Source organism: Callorhinus ursinus, unplaced genomic scaffold (genome assembly GCF_003265705.2).
Source record: "Callorhinus ursinus isolate GAN/ISIS: 27379988/994484 unplaced genomic scaffold, GSC_fseal_2.0 scaffold2, whole genome shotgun sequence".
In the NCBI taxonomy this organism is placed as follows: Eukaryota; Metazoa; Chordata; class Mammalia; order Carnivora; family Otariidae; genus Callorhinus; species Callorhinus ursinus.
This window is the reverse complement of record NW_027397064.1, coordinates 59,578,390-59,605,253: the sequence shown is the minus strand read 5'-3', so window position 1 is coordinate 59,605,253 and position 26,864 is coordinate 59,578,390. Positions and strand designations below refer to the sequence as shown.

The window sequence follows — 26,864 nt, the reverse complement described above, 5'->3', positions numbered from 1 at the left end:
CTGGGGCTAGATGCTGGGACTCTAGCCATGAGCAAGACTGCCATGGTCCCTTCGACCTCCACATAAGCAAACAAGCCATCACAACACACTGTGGTGAGCAGCACGGTAGAGGCAGTGTGAAGTGGGCAGAGGGAAAACCCAAATCACACAGACCTACGCCCCTTCTCCCAGATGACTGATGTAATACACACCCCAGGCCCATCACCAAGTTCTCAGCATCACAATTACTAATGCCCTTTCCCAAAGGCTTTTCTAGCACAGACAGAGCTTATAAACCAAGGGAACAAATCACCAGGCTCTCTCATATGCCCAGCCCATGCAGTGTCTCTTTGCACATGTGGGTGTCATTTGTGTTACCAAATAGCATCTGAGCTTCTGTGCTGTTGAGGAGTGGTTATGAAAGCATCAGTCTTGAACATAGTGGACAATTTCCTTTGTGCTCTCATAACCCAGAATCCCATTGTCCACTCTGGACTTCATGACCGCACTCAGCAACATGGGGAGCTGTGATGCTAATGGGAATGACAAAAAGGTGAGGTGGTCATGCTCCTGGTGGGCAGCTTAATGTCCCAGTCCACTGTCTGTAGGACTCAGCACACCCCCAGAGATTTTTCTTTCTCTTCTCCTCATCCATTTTCCTTGCCTTCTGCCTTACTATTGCATCATTTTCTTCTCCCAAAGCACAGTTCTTGGCACATGGTTCACCCTTACCAAATGCGGGTGTTGTGCTACTAATTATCCCCCTTGACTCCCTTCTGTATTTTTTATTATTTATTTTATTTGACAGAGTGAGAGAGAGAGTGCGCACAAGCAGGGGGGATGGCAAGCAGAGGGAGAAGCAGGCTCCCCACTGAGCAGGAGCAAGATGTGGGACTCGATCCCAGGACCCTGGGATCATACCCAAGCCCAGGGCAGATACTTAACCGACTGAACCACCTGGGCATCCTGACTCTCTTCTTTATTTTTCACTCCTTCAAATGTCATGTTCATACCTTCCTCCCAAATAAAAAAATCAAACAGATCAGACTATTCCAGTTCTTTCCTACCATCCCCACAAACCACCCTACTCCCAAGTCCTGAACACAGAGCTTCCTCCAGGGATTAGAATGACAGGGAACAGCCTCACCTGGGATAGAGGTCCCCAGTGATTCATAAGTAGAATCCAGAGTGTTCTGGAAACCCACTGCCGGAACAAAAATAACTCCTTCTCAGAAGCATCTTGGAGGCCCAGCTAAGAGTACAGAGAGGCCCCTTTTCCCATCATCGCTCACGTATCTCTGCTTATTTTGTTCAGTGAGAAAGCAGGAGGGAGGGCGAGAGGGGTAATAGATTGGAGGGAAAACAGCTTATATCAATTCGCTGGCACGTTCTTAAATTAATATCATTCCTACCACATGGTTTTATATTTTTAGCCTGGAGAGGATATGATGCTTGGAAGAAATTTAAGAAAATAAGCAACAGGAGTGAGTCTGCGGTTCCTATTCAAGCAGGTAATTAAAACATCATTTTCATAGCATCCACTTGAAAATATTCTGTGACTGAGTTCATATGATTTTAGAAAGCTGAGAGGTGAATAATTCAGGAGCACTGGAATCGGAGTTTCGATTTCTAGTGGGGGTTCTAGTGCTTGTTGTGACACACCCCCCCGCGTGATGATGAAAAGGCTGACAGCGAGCATTTGCCGCTTGCCATACTTGTGTAAGGAGACTCTCAGTAAGTGCTCTAATATTCCTGAGTTTACAGAGAGGGCACCTGTGGCACAGAGAAGCGCAGTAACTTGTCCACGGTCACACAGCAGGTACAGCAGACCAGTAGCTGGTCACAGCGTTTGAACACAAGCAGATCGGATAAAGTCAACTTCATGTACCGCCAACTGAACAAATCCCTTTCCTTCTTGGAGTCACACATCTGTCATCTGTGAAACAGGAGCCCAGGCCCAAGTCTGGTTAAGTCTGGAAGGTGTCTGGCAACCTTGGAATTCTTGGATCATACGCAACACCCATCTTTCAGCATCACAGAGATAATAATAGCTCTGGGACTTTCCCAGCAAACGGGATTTCCCACACCCCGGCCTGTATGTGGCTAAGGTGGTCCTCTGAGCCCCGAGGGGTTAAGCTGTGGCTGAGCTTGGGCCTGGCTGCCTGAGTGCTTGGAGGTCTGGTTCCTGCCTCATCCGACCTGTCCCTGGCTCCTGGGTGGCTCTGCTCTTCTGCAAATGGCAGTATCCACGGTGCCTGCCAGCCTGGGTCCCCTTCATCATGGGAAGCCCTGTATGCCTAAGTGAGGCCCTGGAAGAAGTAGGCCCCAGAGCATGCCTGGAGCTCCGAGAGTGTAAAATGTGGAGACAGAGTGAGAGAGCAGTGGCCAGCCTGTGGCCAGTCCTGTGGACTCCACAAGCCTGAAGAGAGATAGGATTTCAGAAACTCTGCCTTGAAGCAAACTCTTAAATAAAACAGCTGCAACCTTTTTGAGGCCATCCCTGCCCTGAACCTGGCTCCAGGAACTCTTCTCCCAACTCTCTTGGGCCACTGTAGAGACCTGACATCTTCATTCAGAACAAAATATTTAGAAGGAAGGGATGTCATTGAGATGCAAATGTGTAAATTTTAACACCATCGCCTAGGAATTTTAAGCTCTACAACTTCAAAGAGTTCATTGGAAGAAGGATCCAATTCTAGTTGCAGCTTAAGAAAGACAACTCACAGTGCATTTGTTCCCTCCTTGCCCACCTCCACACACCACACCACACCAGACAGCACACGCACACACGCGTGCTCACACCCCTTCCCCCCTCCCCACAGTCTCCTGGACTGATTTCTGATCTTGCAGTTTGGCCCAAAGCCCAACATATGTTTTAAAATATAAACTTTGGGTTATATATTGTTGATCCACTGAGTCCAGGATATAGGATCATAAATCACATTTCCCCTCTCTGAAAATGATCTTTAGAGGGTTCCCTGTTTGCACTCTGTTATTGCCAAGTGAGGGAGGGCTGCATGGAAACAGACAGGTTTGTTTCATCATCATATCAGGCCAGTCGTGATTGCACCTTTTTGGGAGAGCACCCATGCGGTAGGTACCATGGAAGGATAATTTTGTTTTGTGGAACTGGAGAGAACACATGTCTTCAAGGTGCTTCTTTTTTTTCAAGCTTTGCAAGCACCCCTCCCCCCCCCCTTTTTTTCAGCCCGGCCACTGGTGTTCCTACTTATCAAGTGGCACTGGCAACTTCCACTAACCGAGTCTGCAGGGGCTTGGGCGGACATGAGAAGAGGTACTAACGCCACCTCTCCGTCTTGCAAGTAGTGTGGCAGTCAGAGCAAAGTAGACAGAGTCTCTTTGCCCTTCACCCCAACACCATGGACAGGAATTGAGGTGCTGGTGTTGTGCTAGCAGAAAAGATGCCTGGGTAGGGTAACAGCATTTGCAATTGTATGGGCAGTTTACTTTTTTTTTATTATGTTATGTTAATCACCATACATTACATCATTAGTTTTTGATGTAGTGTTGGGCAGTTTACTTTTTACAAGAGAATGTTGTCCTTATCTTTATATTGGAAGGCATGGTTGTGTTTATCTAAAAAGCAAAGCAACTCATTCCAACTTCTCTGTTTCAGGTGTGTTGTTCCCAAAGCATAATCTTCTCATTACAAGCTCTTCTTCACACCACTAGGATGTTTCTGAGTAGAACAAGCCCCAGACCTAGCGGTTCCCTTACTTGTGAAGCCTGCAGGAAGTGGCTTATGGATATTATCCTAGTACAATCAGTTCTGATTGTTTTCGAAACTTATTCTCTCATTTATTTTTTTTTTCAACAAATCATTTCACTTGAAATTTAGATTCTATGGAATGCGTTTCTTTGTATTTCAAATTCCGGCCCACTGCCTTTTTTTTTTTTTTTTAGTGTTGTTGCTAAGATATGTTATATATTTTTAAAAGAGCAGCCCTTGAAATTTAGGAAGCATTTGGCATACATGTTGCTACAGAGCAGCGCATATTGAAATTTGTTTTTCTTTCATCTCCTTCCCAATAAAAGCAGCCGCACAGCTTATCCCTTTAGCTTCCTCAGAACTTCCTTTCAGAATTCCCGATCTATTACGGCACGTTCACATACCAGAAACAAGATGCCTTTTCATGCTGTCAACCTTTTTCATCTGAAATGTAAATTAATTCTTGCTGGTATGCCTTGACAGAGATCAAAGTCGGGGTATTAACCTTCCTGGGCTTTCTCTGGGAATCCGTCCCCAGGACTGGGCTTCCACTGCTAAGAGGCCAGTGTCCCTCCTCCAGGCAGCCCTCGGTCTAGGAGCCACCATTTCAAAGGTGCGGAGTCCTTTTGTAACGGACCTCTCACTACTTTAAACTAGGTGAGAAATGATCTGCCTGGCTAATTCCTGAGAGAGGGAAGGAGACACACACACACACACACACACACACACACACGCACGCACACACACAGAGAGGCCTGTTCATTTTAATTGTGGGCCCTTCACTCAGATTCCTGGAGCTTGTTTAAGTGGTTTTGACAGCGAGTGATCTCCGTTTGATAGAGGGAGGGACAGGGCTCCAGATTGGAAACCTCTCCCCTTGCTCAGTGGGTCATTTCTTGCCTGTCAGTCTTTGAGGTAGGCCACATTTGCATTTTCAAAATAAACAGATGCCTTTCAAATACATGAGCTGGTGGTCTAGAGATCTCTGTGGGCCCAAACAGTTCACCAGCCAGTGATCAAATGCTGGAAGAGAAAACAAACGAAAAAAATACCCTAGGTACATACGCATCCATTTCCTACGTGTATAACATTGCACCGGCAATAAAGGGCCTCTATGAGATGTGAGCAATCTCGGGGAGAGAGGGCTAGGGATCCCAAGCAAAAGTATAGTTTATCAGTTTGCCTTTTTTTTTTTTCCGCCAGCGGAACAACTTTGAATGTCATCTTGGTGAGAAGTGACATGTTTTGTGTGTGTTTATTTGTTAATGCTAATAATAGGCTCTTGCCAAAGGAAAACATACTCTTTTAAACACCAAAGAATTTAAAATTACATACTTTTTTAATCAGAAAGATAAAAGATTACACATATTAGTTTTCAGATAGATGGGGTATTCTAAGTAAAAAGTAACAGTTATATGTCATTCCTTTACTAATCTATTATTTTTTTAATGAACTCTTTAGTGTCACAAAGTGGATACAACCAGATTTATTCAAATAAAAATGAATACATTCCTCAGTAAATACTATCAAAACACGTAACCTACTAGGGATTTTTAAAAGGTCTACAATACCTCATTAAAAATGCTCCTCTAATTCAAGATCTGTTTTTTAAGTGAGAGCCAAGTGGTGGGCTTCCCCATCTCAGAGGGGAAAATGCCTCAACTAGGTGACAGTGGAGCCCCAGGGGCTGGGAATGGAATTTCAGAGTGTCCCCAGGAAGGAGTAGGCTCTTCCACCCCCTTTTCCTGATCTCCCCCGACCCCCAGGAGCAGGAAGAGCCCACTGGTTTACAGCATATTTTCAACTAATTGCTTCAGAGCAGTGGAAAATGTTTCCCCTCTCTGTCCTCCATCAACTTCCCACTTACTCCCCCTCCTTGGCCCTTCCAACAACACAGATAAATGATGGTCATTTCTCCTCCCAATGCCTTTTGGGGAGAGTGCTTTTTGGAGCCTCAGCCATGACTCTGCCAAGGCTTAGGCTTCCTTGAACCTGTGAACAGGCATTTTAAACCAGATTCAGCTGGAACTGCTGGGTGCATCATGTGACACTGGGCAATGAGAGTTGCTTTAAATGCTGCTTCCAGAGGGGAAAGCAAGCAGCATGTCCAGAGAGGTTCCAGCACGCTCAGATACAATTTCAGATAGCGAACTATCAGAGACTATTTAACTTCTTTTAGAAACTTGACCCTGCTTCATAACAAAACCAAATTTTTGTGTTTAAAACTGCCTGAACTTGGGGTGCCTGGGTGGTTCAGTCAGTTAAGCATCTGCCTTCAGCTCAGGTCATGATCCCAGAGTCCTGGGATCAAGCCCCGCATGGGGCTCCCTGCTCAGCAGGGAGCCTACTTCTTCTCCCCACTCATGCTTGGTCTTCTTGCTTGTGCTCTCTGTTGCCATCTTTGTCTCTCTCTCTCAAATAAATAAATACAATCTTTTAAAAAAAGGCTGCCTGAACTTTTAAACCTCTCTCAGGTAAGGCCTCCTTCTGGTCTTGCCTAACTTCAAAAGGTTGGTTCCTTTAGCACTGTTAGTGAGTTGGCAGTGATTGGGAGGTTGTAGTAATTTCCTGGAACTAGATTTCCAGAAATATCCCTAGGGTGTGCAGGACAACTATATTTTAAATTTGGAAATGTCTTTTTTCATTCACTGTTTATTAAGCATCTACTGTATGCTGGAGCTGCCATGGTGAACAATGGGATTTCATTTGGGGCATCCAATATCCCATCTCTGATACAGAGGGTGATAAAACATGCTGTTCCTCAGAAGGATGCTGTTTGTATAAATCAGGTACTCTATATCATGTCAATACATATTGGGAGGGAGTTCTATAAGACTCCAGTGCAATACAAAGAGTCAAAATCATTCTAAAATACAGCTGAAGATATACACTGAAATAACCCATGTTTCTTTTTTTAAAGATTTTATTTATTTATTTGAGAGAGAGAATGAGATAGAGAGAGAGAGAGAGCATGAGAGGGGGAAGGGTCCAAGGGAGAAGCAGACTCACCGCCAAGCAGGGAGCCCGATGTGGGACTCGATCCCGGGACTCCAGGATCATGACCTGAGCCGAAGGCAGTCGCTTAACCAACTGAGCCACCCAGGCGCCCTGAAATAACCCATGTTTCTTGAAAGTAAAAATGATTACAGGAGATAGTTTCAAACTGACAAAGCTGTGCATAAGCAGATTGTTGATCGCAAGCCAAACAGTAGAGGAAGGTCAAGTGAATGCACCATTGAAGGCAAAGTGTTGTGCTTTACTTTGGGAAATTGTGCCATTTGTGACAGGACACATACAGAGACATATAAGACCTACAGAGAGCCCCCAAAGCTTGGCTTAGAGGAAGTGGTATATAGCAGAGAGAAGGCCAGGCCTGTGGCTTCAAGGTTTCTGTCAAGAAATGGGCCCTGGCAAACCTCACTTGGGCACACAAACAATGGAATTCTTGCCATGAAATAACTTGGAATGCTAAGGAATGTCCTTTGCTATGAAATCAAATTACTGTCCATGTTAGAATTAAATGCCCAGAGTGCTATTCACCTAATGCACAGAGAGGAGTCTGTAAAGAGCTGACATGGGCTTGAGGTCTGATTGTGACTAATATATTGACATGGCACAGAACTGTGCTTAAGATGAAACTGGTGCAGCAGTCTGTACCCCCAGGACTCAAGATTAAACTTTCAAAGGAAGTCCATGAGTACTTCAGCTTTGAATCAGCTTCTCCATTCTGGACCTCATATAGAACTTCAGAATCTGGCCGCAAAGAGGTGCTGCCCAAAGTGGCATCTTTACCACCTCAACCTATCAACTATACTCAACATGATTGTGATCATAACACACTCAAGTCACCTTTTTTCTGTATCTTTAAATTTTTCTCAAGGTTCTTTCTTTCATATGGAATCATAGTTATTTAAGCTATATCCACATAATAGTAAAGAAACATTTAGGGGCAAAACTAACTGCTCTGGCAAGAGTGATTGGACTTCTTTTCCTCAAAAGACTCCTGTGTATGGAAAGGCAGATTTTGTTTTCCCCCTTAACAGATGAAACAGAAGCACAGAGAATTTAAATAAGTTGTCTCTCCTTATGTGTTATGAGAGCTTAAGAATTGGCTGGGGCTCCAGAGTGACTCAGTTGGGTGAGTGTCTGACTCTTGGTTTCAGCTCAAGTCATGATCTCATGGGTCGTGGAATCTAGCCCTGTGCAGCCTCCATGCTTAGTGGGGAGACTGCCTGAAGATTCTTTCTCCCTCTTTCCTTCCTCCCGTGTGTGCTCACATTGGTGCTATCTCTCTCTTTCTCTCTAAAATAAATAAATCTTGGGGCGCCTGGGTGGCTCAGTTGGTTAAGCAACTGCCTTCGGCTCAGGTCATGATCCTGGAGTCCCGGGATCGAGTCCCACATCGGGCTCCCTGCTCGGCGGGGAGTCTGCTTCTCCCTCTGAACCTCTTCCCTCTTGTGCTCTGTCTCTCATTCTCTCTCTCTCAAATAAATAAATAAAATCTTTATAAAAATAAAATAAAATAAATATATCTTAAAAAAAAAAAAGAATTGGTATCAAAGCCCTCTTCTCAGTCTTTATCCAGTGCTCTTTCCAGTAGACCACACTCTACTGTTTGTTTGCACCTCGGATATGGCACACTGACATAGGGTACCAGTCAAAGCTTTGGGAAAAGTTTCATATACCATCCTAAGCACGTGGACTTTGGAGTCAAAACAATGTACTTTAACCAAAACAATGAAAACTCTGACTAAAAATGGGCAGAGGACCTGAATGGGCATATTTTCAAAAGAAGACATACTGATAGCCAACAAACACATGGAAAGATGCTCAACATCACTCATCATCAGGGAAATAGAAATCAGAACCACCATGAGATGTCACCATACATCTCCCAGAATGGCTAAAATCAAGAAAACAAAAAATAACAGGTGTTGGTGAAGTACATGGAGAAAAAGGAACCTGGGTACAATGTTGGTGGGAATATAATTGGTGCAGCCACTATGGAATACAGTGTGCAAGTGTTTCAAAAAATTAAAAATAGAAATACCATATGATGCAATAATTCCACTACTGGGTATTTACCCAAAGAAAATGAAAACATTAAGTCAAAAAGATATAAGCATCCCTATGTTTACTGCAGCATTATTTACAATAGTCAAGATATAGGAAGCAATCTACGTGTCCCTTGATAGATGAATGGATAAAGAAGTGGTATATATATGCAATGGAATATCATACAGCCATAAAAAGGATGAAATCTTGCCATTTGCAACAACATGGACGCACCTAGAGGGTATTATGCTAAATGAAACAAGTCAGACTGAGAAGGACAAATACCATATGATTTTGCTTATATGTGGAATCTAAAAAACAAAACAAATGAATAAACAAAAAGCACAATCAGACCTGTAAATACGGAGAACAAACTGATGGTTGCCAGAGGGAAGGGGAGCAGGAAGATGGACAAAATGGGTGAAGGGAAGTGGGAGATACAGGCTTCCAGTTATGGAGTGAGTAAGTCATGGGAATAAAAGGCACAGCACAGGGAATACAGTCAATGGTATTGTAATAGCATTGCATGGTGACAGATGGCAGCTACACTTGTGGGGGGCATAACGTAATGTATGGAGATGTAGAATCACTATCTTGTACACCTGAAACTTCTGTAATGTTGCGTGCCAACTATACTCAGATTTTAAGAAAAAGGAAAGAAAAACAAACAAAAAACAATCGACTTTACATCTCTGCTATGCCATAATTTGTCATAATGGTTTGGGGAAAATTACTTAACTTCTGAGTTTTAGTTTCCTCACCTATAAAATGGAACTCACAAAGGCCTAGTTCTCAGGACCGTTGTGAAGTTGATTACAGATAATACATGCAGAGCATCCTGCATAGTACCTGGCATGTGGTAGATATCCAGCAAATGTTAGTTCCCTCTGTGTACCCCCTTCCTAAATATGAACTTCACTGGGAAATAAATCTGTCTGTATAGTACTCTTCAATGGTGAGCATAATAATATTATAACTTCAAAAAGATGAAACCATTTCTCTCACTTTTGGAGAAAAAAATTGTACCTGTCATATCTTAAATACAGTTACAATAAAGCCTTTATAAAAGAGAGAATTTTCTAAATCTTATGTCTTGCTTATCTAACAGGGGAAAATTAAAATATAATAGTACCATGTGAAAGATTTGAAGTGGTTTTGTTTTTGTTTTTGTAAAGAACTCCGCTCCATCATGCCAAGAGCTGGACTCATTCGTGTAGATAAATTTTTCACTGGCCTCACAGTTGTTAAGATTTAGGTGGTATGCTAATGACATTGTTTTTCCCCCATTCACTGATTTGAGGCCCTACTGCAACTTGTTCTGTAAAATAGCAAGTCCCCTCCTCGCCCCTTCCATCAAGTCGGAAATTCTAAAATCCAGGAGTTAAATATCACCCAGATTTGCTGCCTGCTGGTGTGGAAAGCAAGTTGCTTTTCAGATGTCTAAGGAGTTGGAAGATCTCAGTGTGCACATCATGCTTAACCCACGGTGACGGGTGATTGGCAGCCTAACAGCTGAGCGACAGCCATTTGGCTAGGAGTTCAAACCCCAACACGAAGAGCCATAGCAGGATCATGGCTTGATTTGCTGTGGCCATGAAGTCTAAATCACCGAGCACAGAGGTGGAGGCAGAGGTGACAGCTGGTAGCCATTCTCGTCAATAAAGTTGTGACGGTTGAGATGTACTAGCAACCAGAGCCTGCTAATTTCATAGACTTTGAGCCAAGTACTTAGTGTCAAAACCAGCTATGGTCAACGATACAAAATGGCTGTGAAGGGTCCCTCGTCAACAGCAAGGCTCTCCCCACCAGACATTTTCCTCCTAGTGGGTTAGAAATGATTGGATCCTGCTTTCCAGGAACAATCAGTTTGAGAAGACTTTATCTTTTAATTTTTTTAGGTTCTGGTGATTTTTAAAAAGTCATATTTATTGAGGTATAATTTATATACAGTAAAACTCAAAACAGTTTGATAAAATTGGATGAACACAAGTAACCCCCTTCACAATCAAGAAAAAGAAAATTTCCAAAAGGCTCTCTCCTGCCCCTTCTGTTACCATCCCTCCCCCACCTTTAGGTCCTGGTGACCACTAATGGGTTTTCTGTCCCTATAGTTATGCCTTTCCCAAAATGTCATAGAAATGGAGTAATGTAGTATATAAACTTTTGCGTCTGGCTTCTTTCACTTAGTAATACTTTTGCGATTCATCAGTGTTCGTGCATTTAACAGTAATTTGTTCTTTTTCATTGCTGAGCAGAATTCCAGGATATGGATATACCATAGTTTTGCCAATTACTAGCTAAATGACATTTGTTTCCAGATCTGGGTGACTATGAATAAAGCTGCTGTAAACATCTAAAACTTTATCTTTTTAGGAAAGATTTATAGGAAAGCAAATAACTTTGATTTATAGGAAACCAGAACTGCATAAGCTGGAATGATCGTAGAGGAGGGAGTTATTTCCTTCTTGATTAACAAACAGAAATACTTACTTTCCTAACATGCTATATTTTTGCATCGAAATTTCTAGTTTATACAAGGCAGTTTCACCCACCTTATTTTTGTAATTCTCACAGTAACCCTGAGAAGTAGGTTGGGAATCTTACCCCATTTTACAGATGGTGGCTAAGAAACTGCCTAACTCCTGATCTGGTGCCCTTCCCCCACACATTTTCTGAACATCCTCTCTGTGCAGAACGCTCTGCTGAATGCTTTGGGGGTGGTCACAAAAGCAACATAAAAATTATTTTTTTCCCCATCGAGAGGGGACAGACAGCCTGATGCTCTACAGCATGTCCACAGGTAAATGTAAATTAAAACATCAATATACTGTTATACACCTATTAGAAGGGCCAAAATCTGTAACACTGGCAACATCAAATGCTGATGAGGATGTGAAACAACAGGAACCTCATTCATTGCTGTTGAGAATACGGAATGGTAGAGCTACTTTGGAACACAGTGTGGTGGTTTCTTACAAAACTAAACAGACTCTTACCATATGATCCAGTATTCACGCTCTTTGGTATTTACCCAGAGGAGTTGAAAACTTATGTCCACACAAAAACCTGCACACATATATTTGAGGCAGCTTTATTCATAATTTCTAAAACTTGGAAGCGACCAGGATGTGCTTCAGTGGGTAAATGGATAAATAAACTGTAGAACATCCAGACGATGGAATATTATTTCGTGCTAAAAAAGAAGGAGCTTTCAAGCCACTAAAAGGCATGCAGGAAACATAAATGCATATTACAAGGTGAAAGCCAGTCTGAAAAGCCTACGTACTGCATGATTCCAACTATATGACATTCTGGGAAAAACAAAACTGTGGAGACCGTACAAAGATCAATGGTTGCCACAGGTGTGGGAGGGGGTTAATAGGCAGAGCCCAGAGGATTTTTTACGGCAGTGAAATTACTGTGTGACACCAGGATGATGGATATATGTCATTTTAATGTGTCCAAACCCATATCATGTACGACATCGAGAGTGAACCATAATGTAAACTATGGATTTTGGGTAATTAAGAAGTGTCAATGTAAGTCCATCAATTGTAGCAAATGTAGCACTCTGGTGGGAGGAGTTGATAGTGTATGCATATGGGGAAGCAGGGAATATATGGGAAATCTCTGTACCTTCCTCTCAGTTTTGCTGAGAATCTAAAACTGCTCTTAAACATAAAATCTTTTAAAAAGGAGGTGGGAGAAACAGGCTCAAATGGAACCAGGACGGACACATCTGCCCCAAGCTTAAGAGGAGTGCTAAGCTAGAGCCAGCTAACACAACCACAGGAAACAAACAATCTATGAAACTTCCTCCAGTCCTTTTTGGAAGCAGGTGGGGCATAAATTATAAGAAATAAATCCCACCCAAGGTAGCTGGGAGTCGGAAGAGAACAGAGTGACAGTCCCTGGGTGCTTGAAGACAAGGGGAATTTCCCAAACGGCAGACAAGAAACTGATCTCTAGGATAAGGGAAAACCTTCCTCCTTAGTTTCCAAGTTAGAGAAAGCAATTACCAGGCAAGACTTTCTTTGAACTCAAAGTTTGACCGGGATAATGACTGGAATTAAGCACTGGAGAATCAAAGTGGAAAATGTTCTCATAGGCTTGGAATTACCAGAATTGTTTTATGTGGAGACCAGGGTTTCTGATGTGGCAGTTGGAAAAAAAAAAATCTGTCAGTGAGATTCTATTCTCTAAAAAAAAGAATTTTACTTTCTCAGTGCTGCTTTTGGTGGCATTTGCCTGTCAGACCTCCCACAAGTTGGCCTCTTTATGTTCTGATAAGATGGCTGTTGACCAGCTGTCACTCCAGCCAGAAATGACGCGGGCTTCTGGTGCAATTGGCCAGCAGCGGTGAGGAGGGGAAGGCTGGGCTTTTGTGCCTCATCTGTATGCTCCTTCTCTGCCAGATACAGTAGGCACTGTTTGCCAGGTCCATTATGAGGGCAGGAAAACCTACCCTGACTAGATCCCCAACCAAGATATCTACCTAGACGGTGCCCCTGCTGGAAACCATGCCCCTGGGGCTGTCCTCTGGGTGGGTCATCGAATGCCAGTCCAGGCCAGAGCCTCCTCCCATAGCAGCTGATCTGTGAGAACTTAGAGGCCCCGGCATGTGAAAGAAATAAAGTCTGAATTTTTACTTCCACTTTTAAAGGAAAAAAATAAGAGTAGAGGTTAATGATTTTTAAAATGTTTACATAACTGGGGCTGTCCCATGTCATATTTAGGAATTCAGACTTTAGGGCAAAACTGCTTGGATTTGAACCCTGGCTCTGCCACTCTCCAGCCGTGTGTGACTCTTGGACAAGTCATTTAACCGCTCTGGACCTCAGTTTCCTTAACTGTAAAATGGGAATAATAGTGGCCTCTACCTTTTAGAGTTACTATGAAGATTAAAGAATTAATTTTTGTAAAGGGCTTAGAACACTGCATGGAACATAATAATCCATATATTTGTATTTGTTTGTTAAATGAAAATAATGGAGATTTCCCTAACTCCTGAACACCCCCCCACCCCCCAGTGAAATCAAGCTGAGTACATGTATCTAATCTTTTTCATCCATTTCTTTTTTCTTAACATCTGTCAGCTTTACCTCTTCATTTTAGTTTCCTAGGGCTGCCATAACAAATTACCCCAAACTCTGTAGCATAAAACAGCAGAAACTTACTCTCTCACAGTTCAGGAGGCTGGAAGTCCAAAATCAGCAAGGTTGGTTTCTACTGGAGTCTCTGAGGGAGAATTCTTTCCATACCTCTCTCCTAGCTTCTGGTAGTTCTTGACAATGTTTGACATTCCTTGGCTTGTAGACCCATCACTCCACTCTTAGCTTTCATTACCACATGCATTCTCCCTGTGTCTGTGTCTTCACATGGTCTTATAAGGACACTAATCATTGAACTTAAGACCCACCTTAATCCAGTATGACTTCATCTTAAACTAATTACATCTACAAAGAGCTTATTTCCAAATAAGGTCACATTCTGAGGTTCTAGGTAGACAGGAATATTGAGGGCACTCTAGTCTACCCAGCTCACCCCCTTAAAACTTTTAGGGTATTTTTACATCTGTTATTTCTTTTTATTCCTAGACTATGAGAATGTATTAGAATGTAAGCTCCATGGGATTAGGGACTGTATCCCTTTAAGTGTAGTCTGAGGCAGCTGATGTTGCTTAACGTGGGTTTGCTGGGCCACCTCCAGGGAATGGAGAGACATGGTGCCATCAGGCTGGGTGTGGGAAGGTGATGTTGAGGTAGGAGAGTCACTCAGAAGGAGAGAGAGGGACAGTATGAAAAAAAAAAATTCCATCCAAGGAATAAAAAAAGGAGAAAGGTTGGAGATCCCAAATATTCTAATATGGTATATCTTGAAGTACTGCCAGCAAATTTGAAACAGCCATAGTCAGAAGGAAGGTGCAGGATGAGAGAGAACAAGGTTTACATTGCAGGTCAGAGGAAAAGGAGAGGGGGCTGCCTCAGGGCAAAGCCTGCAGCATATCTCCAGGACAAGGGGCTTTGCTACCAGTGTGGTTTCTTCTAGAGCCAAGGGATCCAGCAGGGAAGAGCCAGCCCTCTTCAGATACCTGAGGTAGTCTGAGGTGGTGGAACATCTTCAACCCATCATGCCCTCGATGGTCATGGAGAATGGAAGAAGAGATGTGACAGCCAGGACAGACCCTTCAATATTTTTCCACTCAAGTCGTGAGCTGTTTTGGTAGAGAAGTATTTAGGTTTTTATCAACATGAGCTAAGCTGACTGGACAATAAAAACCTGCAACTATGGTAGTCCTCAACCTAGTGGAATGTGTAGTCTCTCTTTTCCATGACCGCGTTATTGGTTGTCGACCCACAACCATCAGTGAACAGGACTACAAGATGAAAGGAAAGGACACATATGCCTGAGGGGCAGAGATGTGGAGGAAAGGAGGAGACCTTGTCCCTCCTTTTACTTCCCTGGTGGTACAACTGAAAAGGAAATAGGAAAACCATCCAGTTGTCCAACCAGAAGCCCTGTCCTGGTACACTTAAGCTCCCAGTTTGACTAATGCAATCATTGAGACAGAGCTTATTGGAATTATCAAGTCACCACGCTAGTAGGGAGTCCAGTGAGGACAGTTACCAATTCCCCTGTTTTCTACAGTTAGGCCCTCTCCAACCACACTGTATTAAATCTTAAAAATAAGCACCAAATCTGTTGGTGAGATTTATAACATTGGAGCCTCAGACCATGAGACAGGTGTGGGTTTCCCTAACCACATTGTGTCACCCACTTGGGTAATTCCTCCAGGTGTGGGAGCATAAACTTGGTAAGTTCCTCCTTTGTTTCATTCCACAGGACACCCTTTAGACCAAAGCAGTGATCTGCAGCCCACTGTCACAAGGGATAGCAAGGGAAGTGCCCAGGATCAAGACTGCAGTAAACCTGGTGACCACACAGGTGGGTTCATTAGAGGTTTAGGATGGGTATCCTATATTCAGGGACGTTCCAGATACGGACCCTCTGTTTTTCAATAGGAGACGGCTGATTAAATTCAGGGGCAGCCTTACAGGCAATCCTGATCGGCTATTTCACAAAAGGGAAAGAATAGACAGAGATAATCTCAGCTTCTCTGCCCACTGACCTGTTTGCTGGGGAAACTGGTCTAGTTGTGATTCTCCTTACTGACTGCCTCTCCTCAACTCCTCTTGGAGTGGACGCTGACACATTTCTGTCTGATCTACCTTGGGACTTATGAAAATTCAGCTTCTCAAGAAGGTCTTTTTATGGGCGCCTGGGTGGCTCAGTTGGTTAAGCGACTGCCTTCGGCTCAGGTCATGATCCTGGAGTCCCAGGATCGAGTCCCGCATCGGGCTCCCTGCTCAGCAGGGAGTCTACTTCTCCCTCTGACCCTCCCCCCTCTCATGTGCTCTCTCTCTCTCTCATTCTCTCTTTCAAATAAATAAAACATTAAAAAAAAAAAGAAGGTCTTTTTATGATCCTGGCATTGGTCCATAGATCTCAAACTGATGGAGAACATTTATGGTGGGGAGGAGCACCATGGGCAAGAAATTAAAACTTGATTATCTGGTCTAAGCCTCCTTCCATTAGTTAACATCATTGTAAAGTGAGAGCATTAGACAGACTAAATCAGTGGTTTTTAAACATTTAAAAAATATTAGAATCTTCCCTTTTTACAGTTTGCAGTTTCTGGACTTCCACTGGAAGAAGCTGTGATTTTTCAAAAATATGGCTTTAATGCTAATGCCAGGATTTTCTGAAATGTGCAGATGAGTTGCTCTGGATTTCACAGTAGAGTTTGCAGTTTATCTGCCAGACCCAGCAAAGAGTTTCTGGGCACTTCTCACTCCTTTGGAATCTGCCTCCCAGCCTCTGTTTCAAGGAAATACAGAACTGGGACTTTACCTTGGAGTTGGGAGGTTAGGGAGTGGGAGAGAAGGAAGAGAGGGGCAGCCCAGGGAGCGGCAGTGTTTCCTAAATTTTAGGAGACTTGGGGGCGGAGACAACCACACACTTTTCATTTTCAAAAACAGGATGCCTAAACTCTTACTGACTCATGGCCTAGACCCTTTCTCCTTAGCAGAAGTCACAAATAGAAGGTCTTATAGGTGTAATCACCTTGCAGATGTGTTTTGTTTGGCCAGACACAGTGTTTTGTTTTGTTTTTTTTTTAAACTTTGAACCCAAATGTCTTTAGGTGGGGCATATGTTCTCTGGTTCACCACAGACCCCACCACTTCCCTCTCTCTTTGCCTGACAGTGCGCACATTGATGTTACCTGGGTGGCCCCAAAGGCATTTGAGTTTGCACTGCCTGCTCCCATGTTTTCGGCCAAATGCCTTTCCATCTTACTCCAAAATGGTCTAGTGGGGACTTGGCTTGACTTTTCTGGGAAATATGAATGGCTTATTGAGTTCAATCCGACTTTGGAAGGATTCAACTCCTTCAGAGAAGTCCTTCTCAGAATTGCTTTATTTCATTGAACTGGAATACTTAGGGATGGTCCTCTGAGAAGAGACCCCTATCTGGAGAAGCCTCTGTTGCCACATCTGCACACACCTCAAATCTGCTGGGCAAGCTCATAATTGAATTTTTTCAGCCATGTCACTGGTCTTACTCCTTTTAACTCGATCTGTTCACTTAGAATGACCACCCTATTTTACATTTCTGGTTTTCTCCATATCTTCGTTTCTCCAATCTCCTTGTTCAGCAATTAATCTGCCAAAGAGATGCCAGATGATTCCAACTGTCACCAGGACATACTTAAAAATATTTCACAATATTGGGTTTTGCTTTGAACTCAATAGTTTGATGGCCTCCTTCTTTTTTAAGTTTATGTTTTTACTCTGACTCAAATCCTTCTCCCTGCTCTTCAGGCAAAGCTGGGAGATGGAGGAACAGACTTCATCTAAGCTTTATTAAGAATATTCTGTAAGATTTCTGTTTGATTTTTTATACTTCAAATAACTCTTAAAAATCAATATTTTGATGACTGAAGTGTAAATGAGTAAGAAACATGGAATAAGTTTTCCCTTCAGTTACATGAACAGAAATTCTGTGGGCTTTTATTGGAAACCGAGGCAAAGTAACTGGGGGCATTTGCTAAGTTCCAAGGAAAGATGTTGAAGCTTCCTCTCTGGAGGTGGGCATAGCACCTTTCTCCTGAGAGTCCCAAACCAAAAGGGGCTTGGTGATCTTTTCTTGCTTTGCTTTTTCCTCTCTGAATTACTATTAAGCTGCTCTTGTGCCTCTTTATTCTGAGGATCTCAGATAGGTGGAGACAACAGCAATCTCAGCTTTCTACATGGGTGACACCATCTGGGCTTTGATCAGTGCGTGGTAGCTCTTGGTTCTGCCGAATTGGACCCGAGCACAGGGTTAAAGATTATTCCTGTCAATGTTCCTTCCTAATAAGGAAGCAGAGTTATTTGTGCCCCTGAAGTAGGCTCCTCTTTCTCCTTTTCAAGTCAGTTCTTGCTTTTATGTTGCTTTTCATAGTATTACAAGTGAGCTTAGGCCAAACACTGTTTTAGAATCTCCAGGAGGGGTAAACCTACCTGCCTGATCCTCTCACTGGAGGAGTTGGTCAATCAAGAGATTGCAGGGAAGAGAGGGAAGAGAATCCGTTAATGAAATTCTGGAAGGTTGAAGCTATTTTTCTTGATTTCTTTTTTTTCTTCTTCTTTCAACATTGCTGTTTCACTGGTCATAATGTTTTTTTTGTGTGTGTAATAATAAAAATATAATAATGTTCCACTTAAAATTTTATCTTTATTTTTTTGGTGTTTATAGCAATAATAATAACAACAACAGATGGTCTTATCTATCACTGATACCTTGAAGAATTGCATTTCTTTTACACAAGAGATATTTATGTCTAAGGAACCAAACTAATAACATGGAATCAGAGCTTACTCTTCCCAGAATAGACAACATAAAACTATTGATTTCTCTATTTCTTTTTCTGCACTCTTTGTCATGCTGTATGTTCAATCATTTTAACTTCAACCTTATACATTTTTTTAAAGATTTATTTTTTAGAAAGAGAGAGAAAGAGCCTGGGGGTGGGGGAGGGGAGGAGTAGAGGGAAAGGGAGAGAGAATCTTAAGCAGACTCCCTGCTGAGCACAGAGCTCGACATGGGGCTCCATCTCATGACCCTGAGATCATGACCTGAGCCGAAACCAAGAATTGGACGCTTAACCAACTGCACCACCCAGGCGCCCCCAACTTTATACATTTTTTGCATCTTCTGCAGTATGTTGCAATTGCCAAGTTTACAGATTATCTTCACTGTTTATATTTTGGTTTGGATGCTTTTAGATGACCTGAAATAAAGACAGCAAATAGGTGCAGTCTCTCCCCTATCCTAATTGATTAGTAGTGACTGTGTGAAACTGTAATTCTCAGCCCTGGCCACATGTTAATATCATCCAGAGAGCTTCTTATAATTAATGCCAGTCTTACCCCAGGTCGATTTCAGAATCTCTAGGGGCTGGGCTTAGGCATATTTAAAATCTTCCCACGTGATTTGAATATACAGCTAGGATTAAGGATCACTGATCTGGAGCAGTGTCTGTCAAACTTCAGCATGGATCCAGGTCACCAATCTGTTAAAAACACAGATTGCCAGCTCCCACCACTGGACGTTCTGATTCACTAGGTCTTGGGTGGGGCCCAACTTTCTGAGGTTGATGCTTCATGTGTTGTCCTCATGGAGTCATGATCACGTGGCATCTGCACCATGGGAACCACTAATGTAAAGCATGTTAAGAAGGAACTTGAGGGGGGGCGCCTGGGTGGCTCAGTCGTTGAGCGTCTGCCTTAGGCTCAGGTCATGATCCCAGGGTCCTGGGATCGAGCCCCGCATCAGGCTCTCTGCTCAGTGGGGAGCCTGCTTCTCCCTCTCCCACTCCCACTGCTTGTGTTCCCTCTCTAGCTGTGTCTCTCTCTGTCAAATAAATAAAATCTTTAAAAAAAAAAAAGGAACTTGAAGCTGGAGAGCCTAGGTGGCTCAATCGGTTGAGCATCCGACTCAGGATTTCAGCTCAAGTCATGATCTCATGATCAAGCCCCACGTCAAGCCCACCCCCTCCCATGGGCTCTGCACTCAGTAAGGAGTCTGCTTGGGATTCTCTCTCTCTCTCTCTCCCTCTGCCTCTCCCCCCAACTCAAGTAAGCTTGCATTCTCTCAAATAAAAAAAAAATCTAAAAAAAAAAAAAAAGGAACTTGAACCTGAATCAAGATTTAGTGGAAAACAGGGGCATGATTGATTAGTTATGGCTGGGCAGCCATGGTCACAGAAAGGAGGAATTGTATTTGTTACTCCCACTCTTGAGAAGCAGTAAACTGCCCTCATTCACGATGTAGAAATGGGTTATTCCAGGAATGATTCCCTAGTTACAGTTTGTCCTACCCACATCGTGACAATCCATTCCCCGATATACATTCTGCATCAGCAGGCAGCCCTGTCCTGCCCAGCTGGGACTGGAAGCTGCTCTGCTGTCTAGCCTACTGCCATTCCAACTCCTGCACACCACCATGGCAGTCGACCTCTCCCGAGGGCGTCAAATCTCTGTCCACTATGTCTACCTATTGTTGGAGAAAGGTAGCTTGTTTTCCCATAACTGTGAATTATTTTACCCAGTTTGCTGGCTGGGATCCCAGAACAGGTCAGTCTTGATAACGTGTCATAGATAAAGGCTGCACAACAGCATGAGGGTGGGGAGAGAGGTGCTGCGGAGTGTGGATGGGAGCTAAAACCTAACCCTGCCTCTGAACTTAGCCATAGATCTCTAAGTTTTTTGTTTGTTTTCTCTCCGTTCTGAGGGCCTCTAATAGATCATAAAAGCAGTCCACAAACAGAATTCAACAGTGGCCATGCAGAGACTTCAAGCAACTCTTCTGCTGTCACTGAAAAAAATCGGTGAGTCTTATCCATAGTGTTCCCAGTCTTAAACTCGGGTGCTCTGTTCCAATGGACAGTGAAACAGAAGTATTCCTAACGGTGTTTTATATTGGTGAGTTGGAGAGAGTAGAGGCAAAAAGTGTTTTTTATCAGATTCTCCCAGGTCAGAAGTCATTACTCTGTGGGCGAAAGTCTTTATTCTGTAGGGCAACCTGAACACAATCCTGCTTTTTGGGTTCTCTTCATGGTAAAACAGGTACTTGGTCTCATTAGGGTAAAGCAGTTTTCCTCCACTGGGGACAGTGTTGCCCCTCTTCCCTCTGGAACATTTGGCAATGTCTGGAGATATTTTGGTTGTCACACCTTTAGGGGAGGAGTTGTGCTAATGTCATTTAGTGGGTAGAGGCCAGGGATACTGCTAAACATCCTACCATGTACAGCACAGCCCCCTCACAACCAAGAATTGTCCAGCCCAAAATGTTCCAAAATAAAAAAACCTTGTGTTTAAGATAAAGCAAAAAGGGAGTATCATTTCCTGTTTACCCACACTTTCTAGTTAAATATAACTCAAAATAAGTAGAGCATTAGAGCCCAGGGCCATCATGCACCATCTTCAGTGTACACAGGAGCTGCTCAGGTCTGCAGAGGACAATGTCCCTTGCTAAATGTAGGCTCAGGTCACCTTAAGTCAGGCCAGGCCAGCCCATGACATCAAGCATTGGAGACTCAAGGAACTCCTAGGCTTCCAATTCCTTCAGGGACATCTCCATAACCTACCTTCTCCCAGAAAAGGTTTTCAGGCCCTGTCATACATGTCACCAGGAAGGGGACACAACTACAGGAAGGAGTGGACCATGGCAAAGGGATGGTCTAACTAGAATGAAGCTTACCTTTCATATTTTCCTCTAAATCGTTGTAAGGACTTTTTCATTAAAAGTTTACTCCAGGATTTGGAGAAAGAAGCAGATCATTAGAAGCTTCTTTGCATCTTTTCCCTTGGAAAAAGAAGTGGTTTTGATTTGTAATTTTTAAAAATATTTCTTAATTTTTTGAGATTTCTTATTAATATTTTTGAGACTTGACAAACTACATTATCAGTACTTCTCTAGTGGTCTCAAATTGTTGGGCTGCTTATAAAGTATACTACTTTCCCAACAGAATAGCTCATCCAAGGGTACTTGAGGAAATATTATAGGCCTATCACCTCATACTAGAATAACAAAGTTTAGAATTTCTGATGCAGCAGAAAGACCCTGAAACTTGGCAGGTGGAAGACTTGGGTTCTGGTCCTAGTGCCGACACTTTCCAGCTGTTTGACTTGGACAAGTCAGTGAACCAGTTTGGGAAATGGCTCTGGCTCCAGCCCAAGCCTGACTCCCCTCAACCTCAGCTGGTGGTTGACTTTACACAGTATCAGGGCAGTCTGTGAGCAACTTCAGCTTCACTTCGCTGCATCTCAGAATCTCTTTCTCTTCAGCTGTTCTTTCTTCCTTTGCTCTCATCTCAAAAGACTACAGGTCTTTTCCTTGCACAGGCTAACTAACGCCTTCGTTCGAGGCCCTATCCTCCAGGCCCTGTCCCCATCAGTTAGCCCACCCTTGCTTTCACAGCTTTCTCTCTCTGCTGTCTCTTTCCCTTTTGCTTATACCTTTCCCCTTTCTACAAAAAAGGCTACTCTTGGCCCTGGCTTCCCTCTTACTTTTACTATCAGACTATCTCAGACTGACATCCGGGTCAGCTGCCTCATGCCCTCACCTACCCCTCCCTCCTTTATCCTGAAATCTGATCTGTGCCCTCCCCGTGTCTCTACAGCTGCTCTTGGGAAGTTCAGCTCCCAGTTGCTAGAACCTCGTCTTCATCAGACTCTGCAGCATCCGTTCCATGGGCCGTGCTGGCCTCAGGTTGCCCTCTTCCTTGGATGTTTGTGGACCTGCAGGCTTCAGGCTCTTCCTCTAAGATATCCTTGGTCTCTGTCTTCTCTGGCTCCATCCTTCTCATCCACCCACCATTGAAATGAGGTAGTTCTCCAGGTCTTTGACTTTCTTCTCTACTCCTCACCTGGGTGATATTCTCTCTCACTGGTGTGTTCTGATATCAACTCTCAGCTCAGTGAGCATGGTTCTCAGGTCTCTATCTGAACCCTTCACTCCCACACCCAACCCTGCTGGCCGTGTATTTCTGATTTACACACCAGGGCCTCAGCAGAAAAGTCCCCAGCAAAGTAACTTTTGTGCCTGACCCTCCTACTGTGGTGAGTTGTACAAACACTCTCTGGTGACTCTAGCCTTGAAACCTGGCAGTCAGTTTTTCTCTCCGGCAGTCATTTTTGATCCCTACCTCTCACGTAACCCCACCTCCAGTCATTTTCTTAGCGTCCTTCCCTGGTCCAAGCCTGCCATTATCTCCTTCTCTCTCTCCTGCTTCTCTTCTTTATAGACCAGCTTTTATTTCTGACACCTGATCAATTGTCCTAAAGCGTATTCTGACTTTTCAAAGAACTTTAATGGCTTCCCATTTTAGACCAAAAGAGGTTCAGACATCTCAGTGTGCCATATCAAGCCTCTTTCTGTCTTGCTGGACTTTGTCTTCCAGATCACCTCCAGCATGTCCCGAAATGCACCCTGTGCGGTCAGACTTACTGTTTTACCAATGCATCTACCTCTGTTCTCTCTGCTCATGCCTTTCTGTTCAGCTCTTAGTGATCTCATCAAGATACATTGGCATATCCCTTTACTCCATATAGACCTCAATTCTTTTCAATGTTCCTTGAACCTTTGTAGTTCATTTTAACAGAACTACTCAAAATCCTGGTTCACGACGAGATAATGAACTTACATCAGAATGCAAATCAACCCACTGCTTTCTGCATCAAGAAAGTTTGCTATGAAAAAAATATCAGCTCAGCTGAACAATGTACTTGGTGATGAATTGATTTACATTCTGGCACAAGCTCCTTATGACATTGTGAGCAGTAACAGCTCACAAAGTCCCAAACAGACAGTGTCCTGGTGATAAACAAATCACGCTTTGGTTTATCATTCTCTGCAGTTTTTTATGTATTGCCTGGTGTTGTGGTTGACTGTATGTGAGCAGGTCAGCTTCTCAAAGGTGAGGGCTGAATCTTCTCCCCGTTTCCAATACATGCAGTAGGTACTCAATAAGTTTATTGAGCCGACTTCTAACACCCCTCTTAAGGCTCAGATTTTTATGAAAGAAATGTTCTTCCTGCTCAGTCTTTGGGTGGTGACAGCAACAATAGGATCAAGAATAATTCATCGGATAGGACATGCCTGCCCCAGGGAGCTAGGGGTCTCATTTTGCCCTCTGTGCTTGATGATCACCTCAGTGCCCTGTGGATCAACCCAGGGGTTGACAGGAAGGAAACCAAGGTGGGGAGGGGGGGAATGCCAGGGTAAGAGATGGCAGACTAAGAAGAAAGCTAAGTCATGCCAATGATGATGCTCTTAGCAGTAATTAACAAACCCTTCAACTAATATGTTTACGAATCCCTCAGGATAGAGGTCAGGACACAGAAGTTCCAGTGCGGGCTCATTTGCTCAGAGATGTCAGAAAGGACGTGGGCCCTTTTCGTCTCTCTGCTACTTTCCGTGCATCAGCGATGCCCCCACTTGTGGTCACACGGTGGCTAAAGCAGCACCAAGCATCATTTCCTCACATGGCAATGTCCAAAGCAGGCAGGAAGAGATGGATGGGAAGGGGGCTCTCCTCGGGAGTCTCTCTCTGTTTCCCAGAAGTCCCTAGGACACCCCTTGCATCTCACTGGCCAGTGATTGCCAATCTGCAGAGGTGGCTGTGCCCGGGAGCAACAGAGAAAGCTGGGAATGCGAGCATGGGCACTTGCAGCTTTGCAGGAGAGAGTAGGCAAAGAAAAAAGGGGTTGGAGAACCAACCAACACAATGTGCCAGAAGAGTCCTGAAGGGGTAGTGATGGGAGCAGATAGGTACCAGGGAAAGATAAAGGGAAAGTAAAATCAGAGGAAGAGTAAGAAAGACCCAAACATGACAAGAAATATTGCTGAGAATAAGAACAACATAATCATTCAGTTTCACTCAACATTTGTTATGAGTCCAGGTCTTTTCCCACATTGATCTCACATGATTCTCATCCTAGCCTTTTGGGTGATATTACTGACTCCATGTTACTGATAAGTAAACTAAATCAGAGAAGGCTAAGATAAGTAGGTCCCACATGCTGGTCTAGAGACAAGTGCTGAGTTGGACGTATCAGATTTACCTACTCCTGCCCCTAATCAGCTAATCGGGAGGGTCACCCAGTGTCACACAGAAAATAAATGGCAGGTCTGGGTTTGAAATCAGCACTTCTCTCTCCAACAATAAAAACAACTAACATTTGACACTTAACAAATTCCTGGGCACTGTACTAAGTGTTCTACATGTGCTACCTTATTTAATCCTTATATAACTACCTGATGAAAGAGGTACACATTTTATAATTTCTGACATTAAGATATTACAAATAATTCGCTTTCTGGTGTCAGAGTCTGGAGAAGACGTGCAGAAATGGCACCTCCAAGCGGAAGGAGAAGAAGGAAAAACAGGTCATCAGCCTTGGACCTCAGGTAGCTAAAGGGCAAAATGTGTGTGGTGTCTGCCACATCTTTGCATCCTTCAGTGACACTTCTGTCCATGTTACCGGTCTTTCTGGCAAGGACACCATCCACCATGTGGCTGGTGGGCTGAAGGTGAAGGCTGACCCAGATGAATCCTCTCCCTATGCTGCCATGTCGGCTGCCCAGGATGTAGCCCAGAGGGGCAAGTCACTGAGCATCTCATCAAACTCCAGGTCACAGGAGGAAACAGAACCAAAACCCCTGGGCCCAGGGCCCAGTCAGCCCTCAGAGTCCTTGCCTGCTCAGGAGTGAAGATCAGGTGGATTGAGGATGTTACCCTCACCAGCCCCCCGCCCCTGACAGTACCTGCGGGAAGGGGGGTTGCCATGGTCGCTGTTTGTGAACAGGATTCCTCAAATTACTGTTTTCTGTTAATAAATTGCCTTTGTGGAAGCTTAAAAAAAAAGATATTACAAGTGATTTGCCAATGTGGCTTAGTAAAGTGACAGTCAGGATTTGGATGCAGGTCTTCTGACTCCAGAGCTGAAACTTTTGAGATACTGTTACATTCTGCTGCAAGTCTAGGTTCCAGGCTCCAAATGCTTAGCCCATGGCTTTTTTCTGCTCTTTGTTCTTTATAACTGTCATTGTAACAAATCGTAAATCACAGCAAGCTAAGGAATAAACCCTGATTGGCATAAAATTGTCATTCTATGATTGGTGGGAAAAATTCCAGCACCAATGTCTTGGGATAAAGCCTCATGGAGGGCGCCTGGGTGGCTCAGTTGGTTAAGTGACTGCCTTCGGCTCAGGTCATGATCCTGGAGTCCTGGGATCAAGTCCCACATCAGGCTCCCTGCTCAGCGGGGAGTCTGCTTCTCCCTCTGACCCTCTTCCCTCTCGTACTCTCTGTCTCTCATTCTCTCTTTCTCAAATAAATAAATAAAATCTTTAAAAAAAAAAAAAAGCCTCATGGAGAAGATGCTCCCATCTGTGTACCATGGGGTGGGAGCTAACTTGGCTAAGGAGAAGGCAACTCCAGGTTGACAGGAGAAATGAGTGGTTGGGGTGGCACTCCTCCGCCCCTCTTCCTCCATGAGCCTGTAACTGTGTACAGTGAATGACAGAAAGGAAATAGTCTTTTATGTCATGGGGCTTTGTTCCCATGTTGGTAATCCTCTATTCTAATGCTGATAAGTACAATAGTGAGGATTATGCTCCTTAATTTAATTTGGCCTGCATATGGCAAAGCCCTCGCAAGGCTTTTATTTGACATTCTTTAGCCCAGCCAGCCTGTTGTCCTATAAAAAGCAGCCCCTGTAAGGGAGGCAGGAGATTGATAATGCTGCTGCACGTGTTTTTACGCGGCAGCTTGTAACACACCTCCAGAGAAGCTTCGTGTGGGCCACTTGAGTGAGGATTCAGACTCAGAGGGATGGGAATCTTCACAACTCAGGCGGCTCGAGGAGAGCTGGCACCTCGCGAGAGGGGAAAACGAGCACATATTTCTCCCGTGTGTCATCCTTGCAGCTCTGGGGCTTGGAGCCAATTGGGCTGACCTCAGAATCGATGAGCCAGAGAAACAGCCTCCCAG

General features: G+C 43.8%; 1 protein-coding gene across 1 annotated transcript in view; it reads left to right on the top strand.

Moving 5' to 3' along the window:
* Window positions 1–26,864, top strand: part of MYO3B (myosin IIIB) — a 240,547-nt gene that overhangs the window by 107,390 nt on the left and 106,293 nt on the right. Inside the window, exons 21-23 of the mRNA XM_073905602.1 lie at window positions 1,413–1,490; window positions 15,608–15,709; window positions 20,600–20,696. Of these exons, the coding sequence (XP_073761703.1) occupies window positions 1,413–1,490; window positions 15,608–15,709; window positions 20,600–20,696 (277 nt within the window). The remainder of the gene's footprint in view (window positions 1–1,412; window positions 1,491–15,607; window positions 15,710–20,599; window positions 20,697–26,864) is intronic.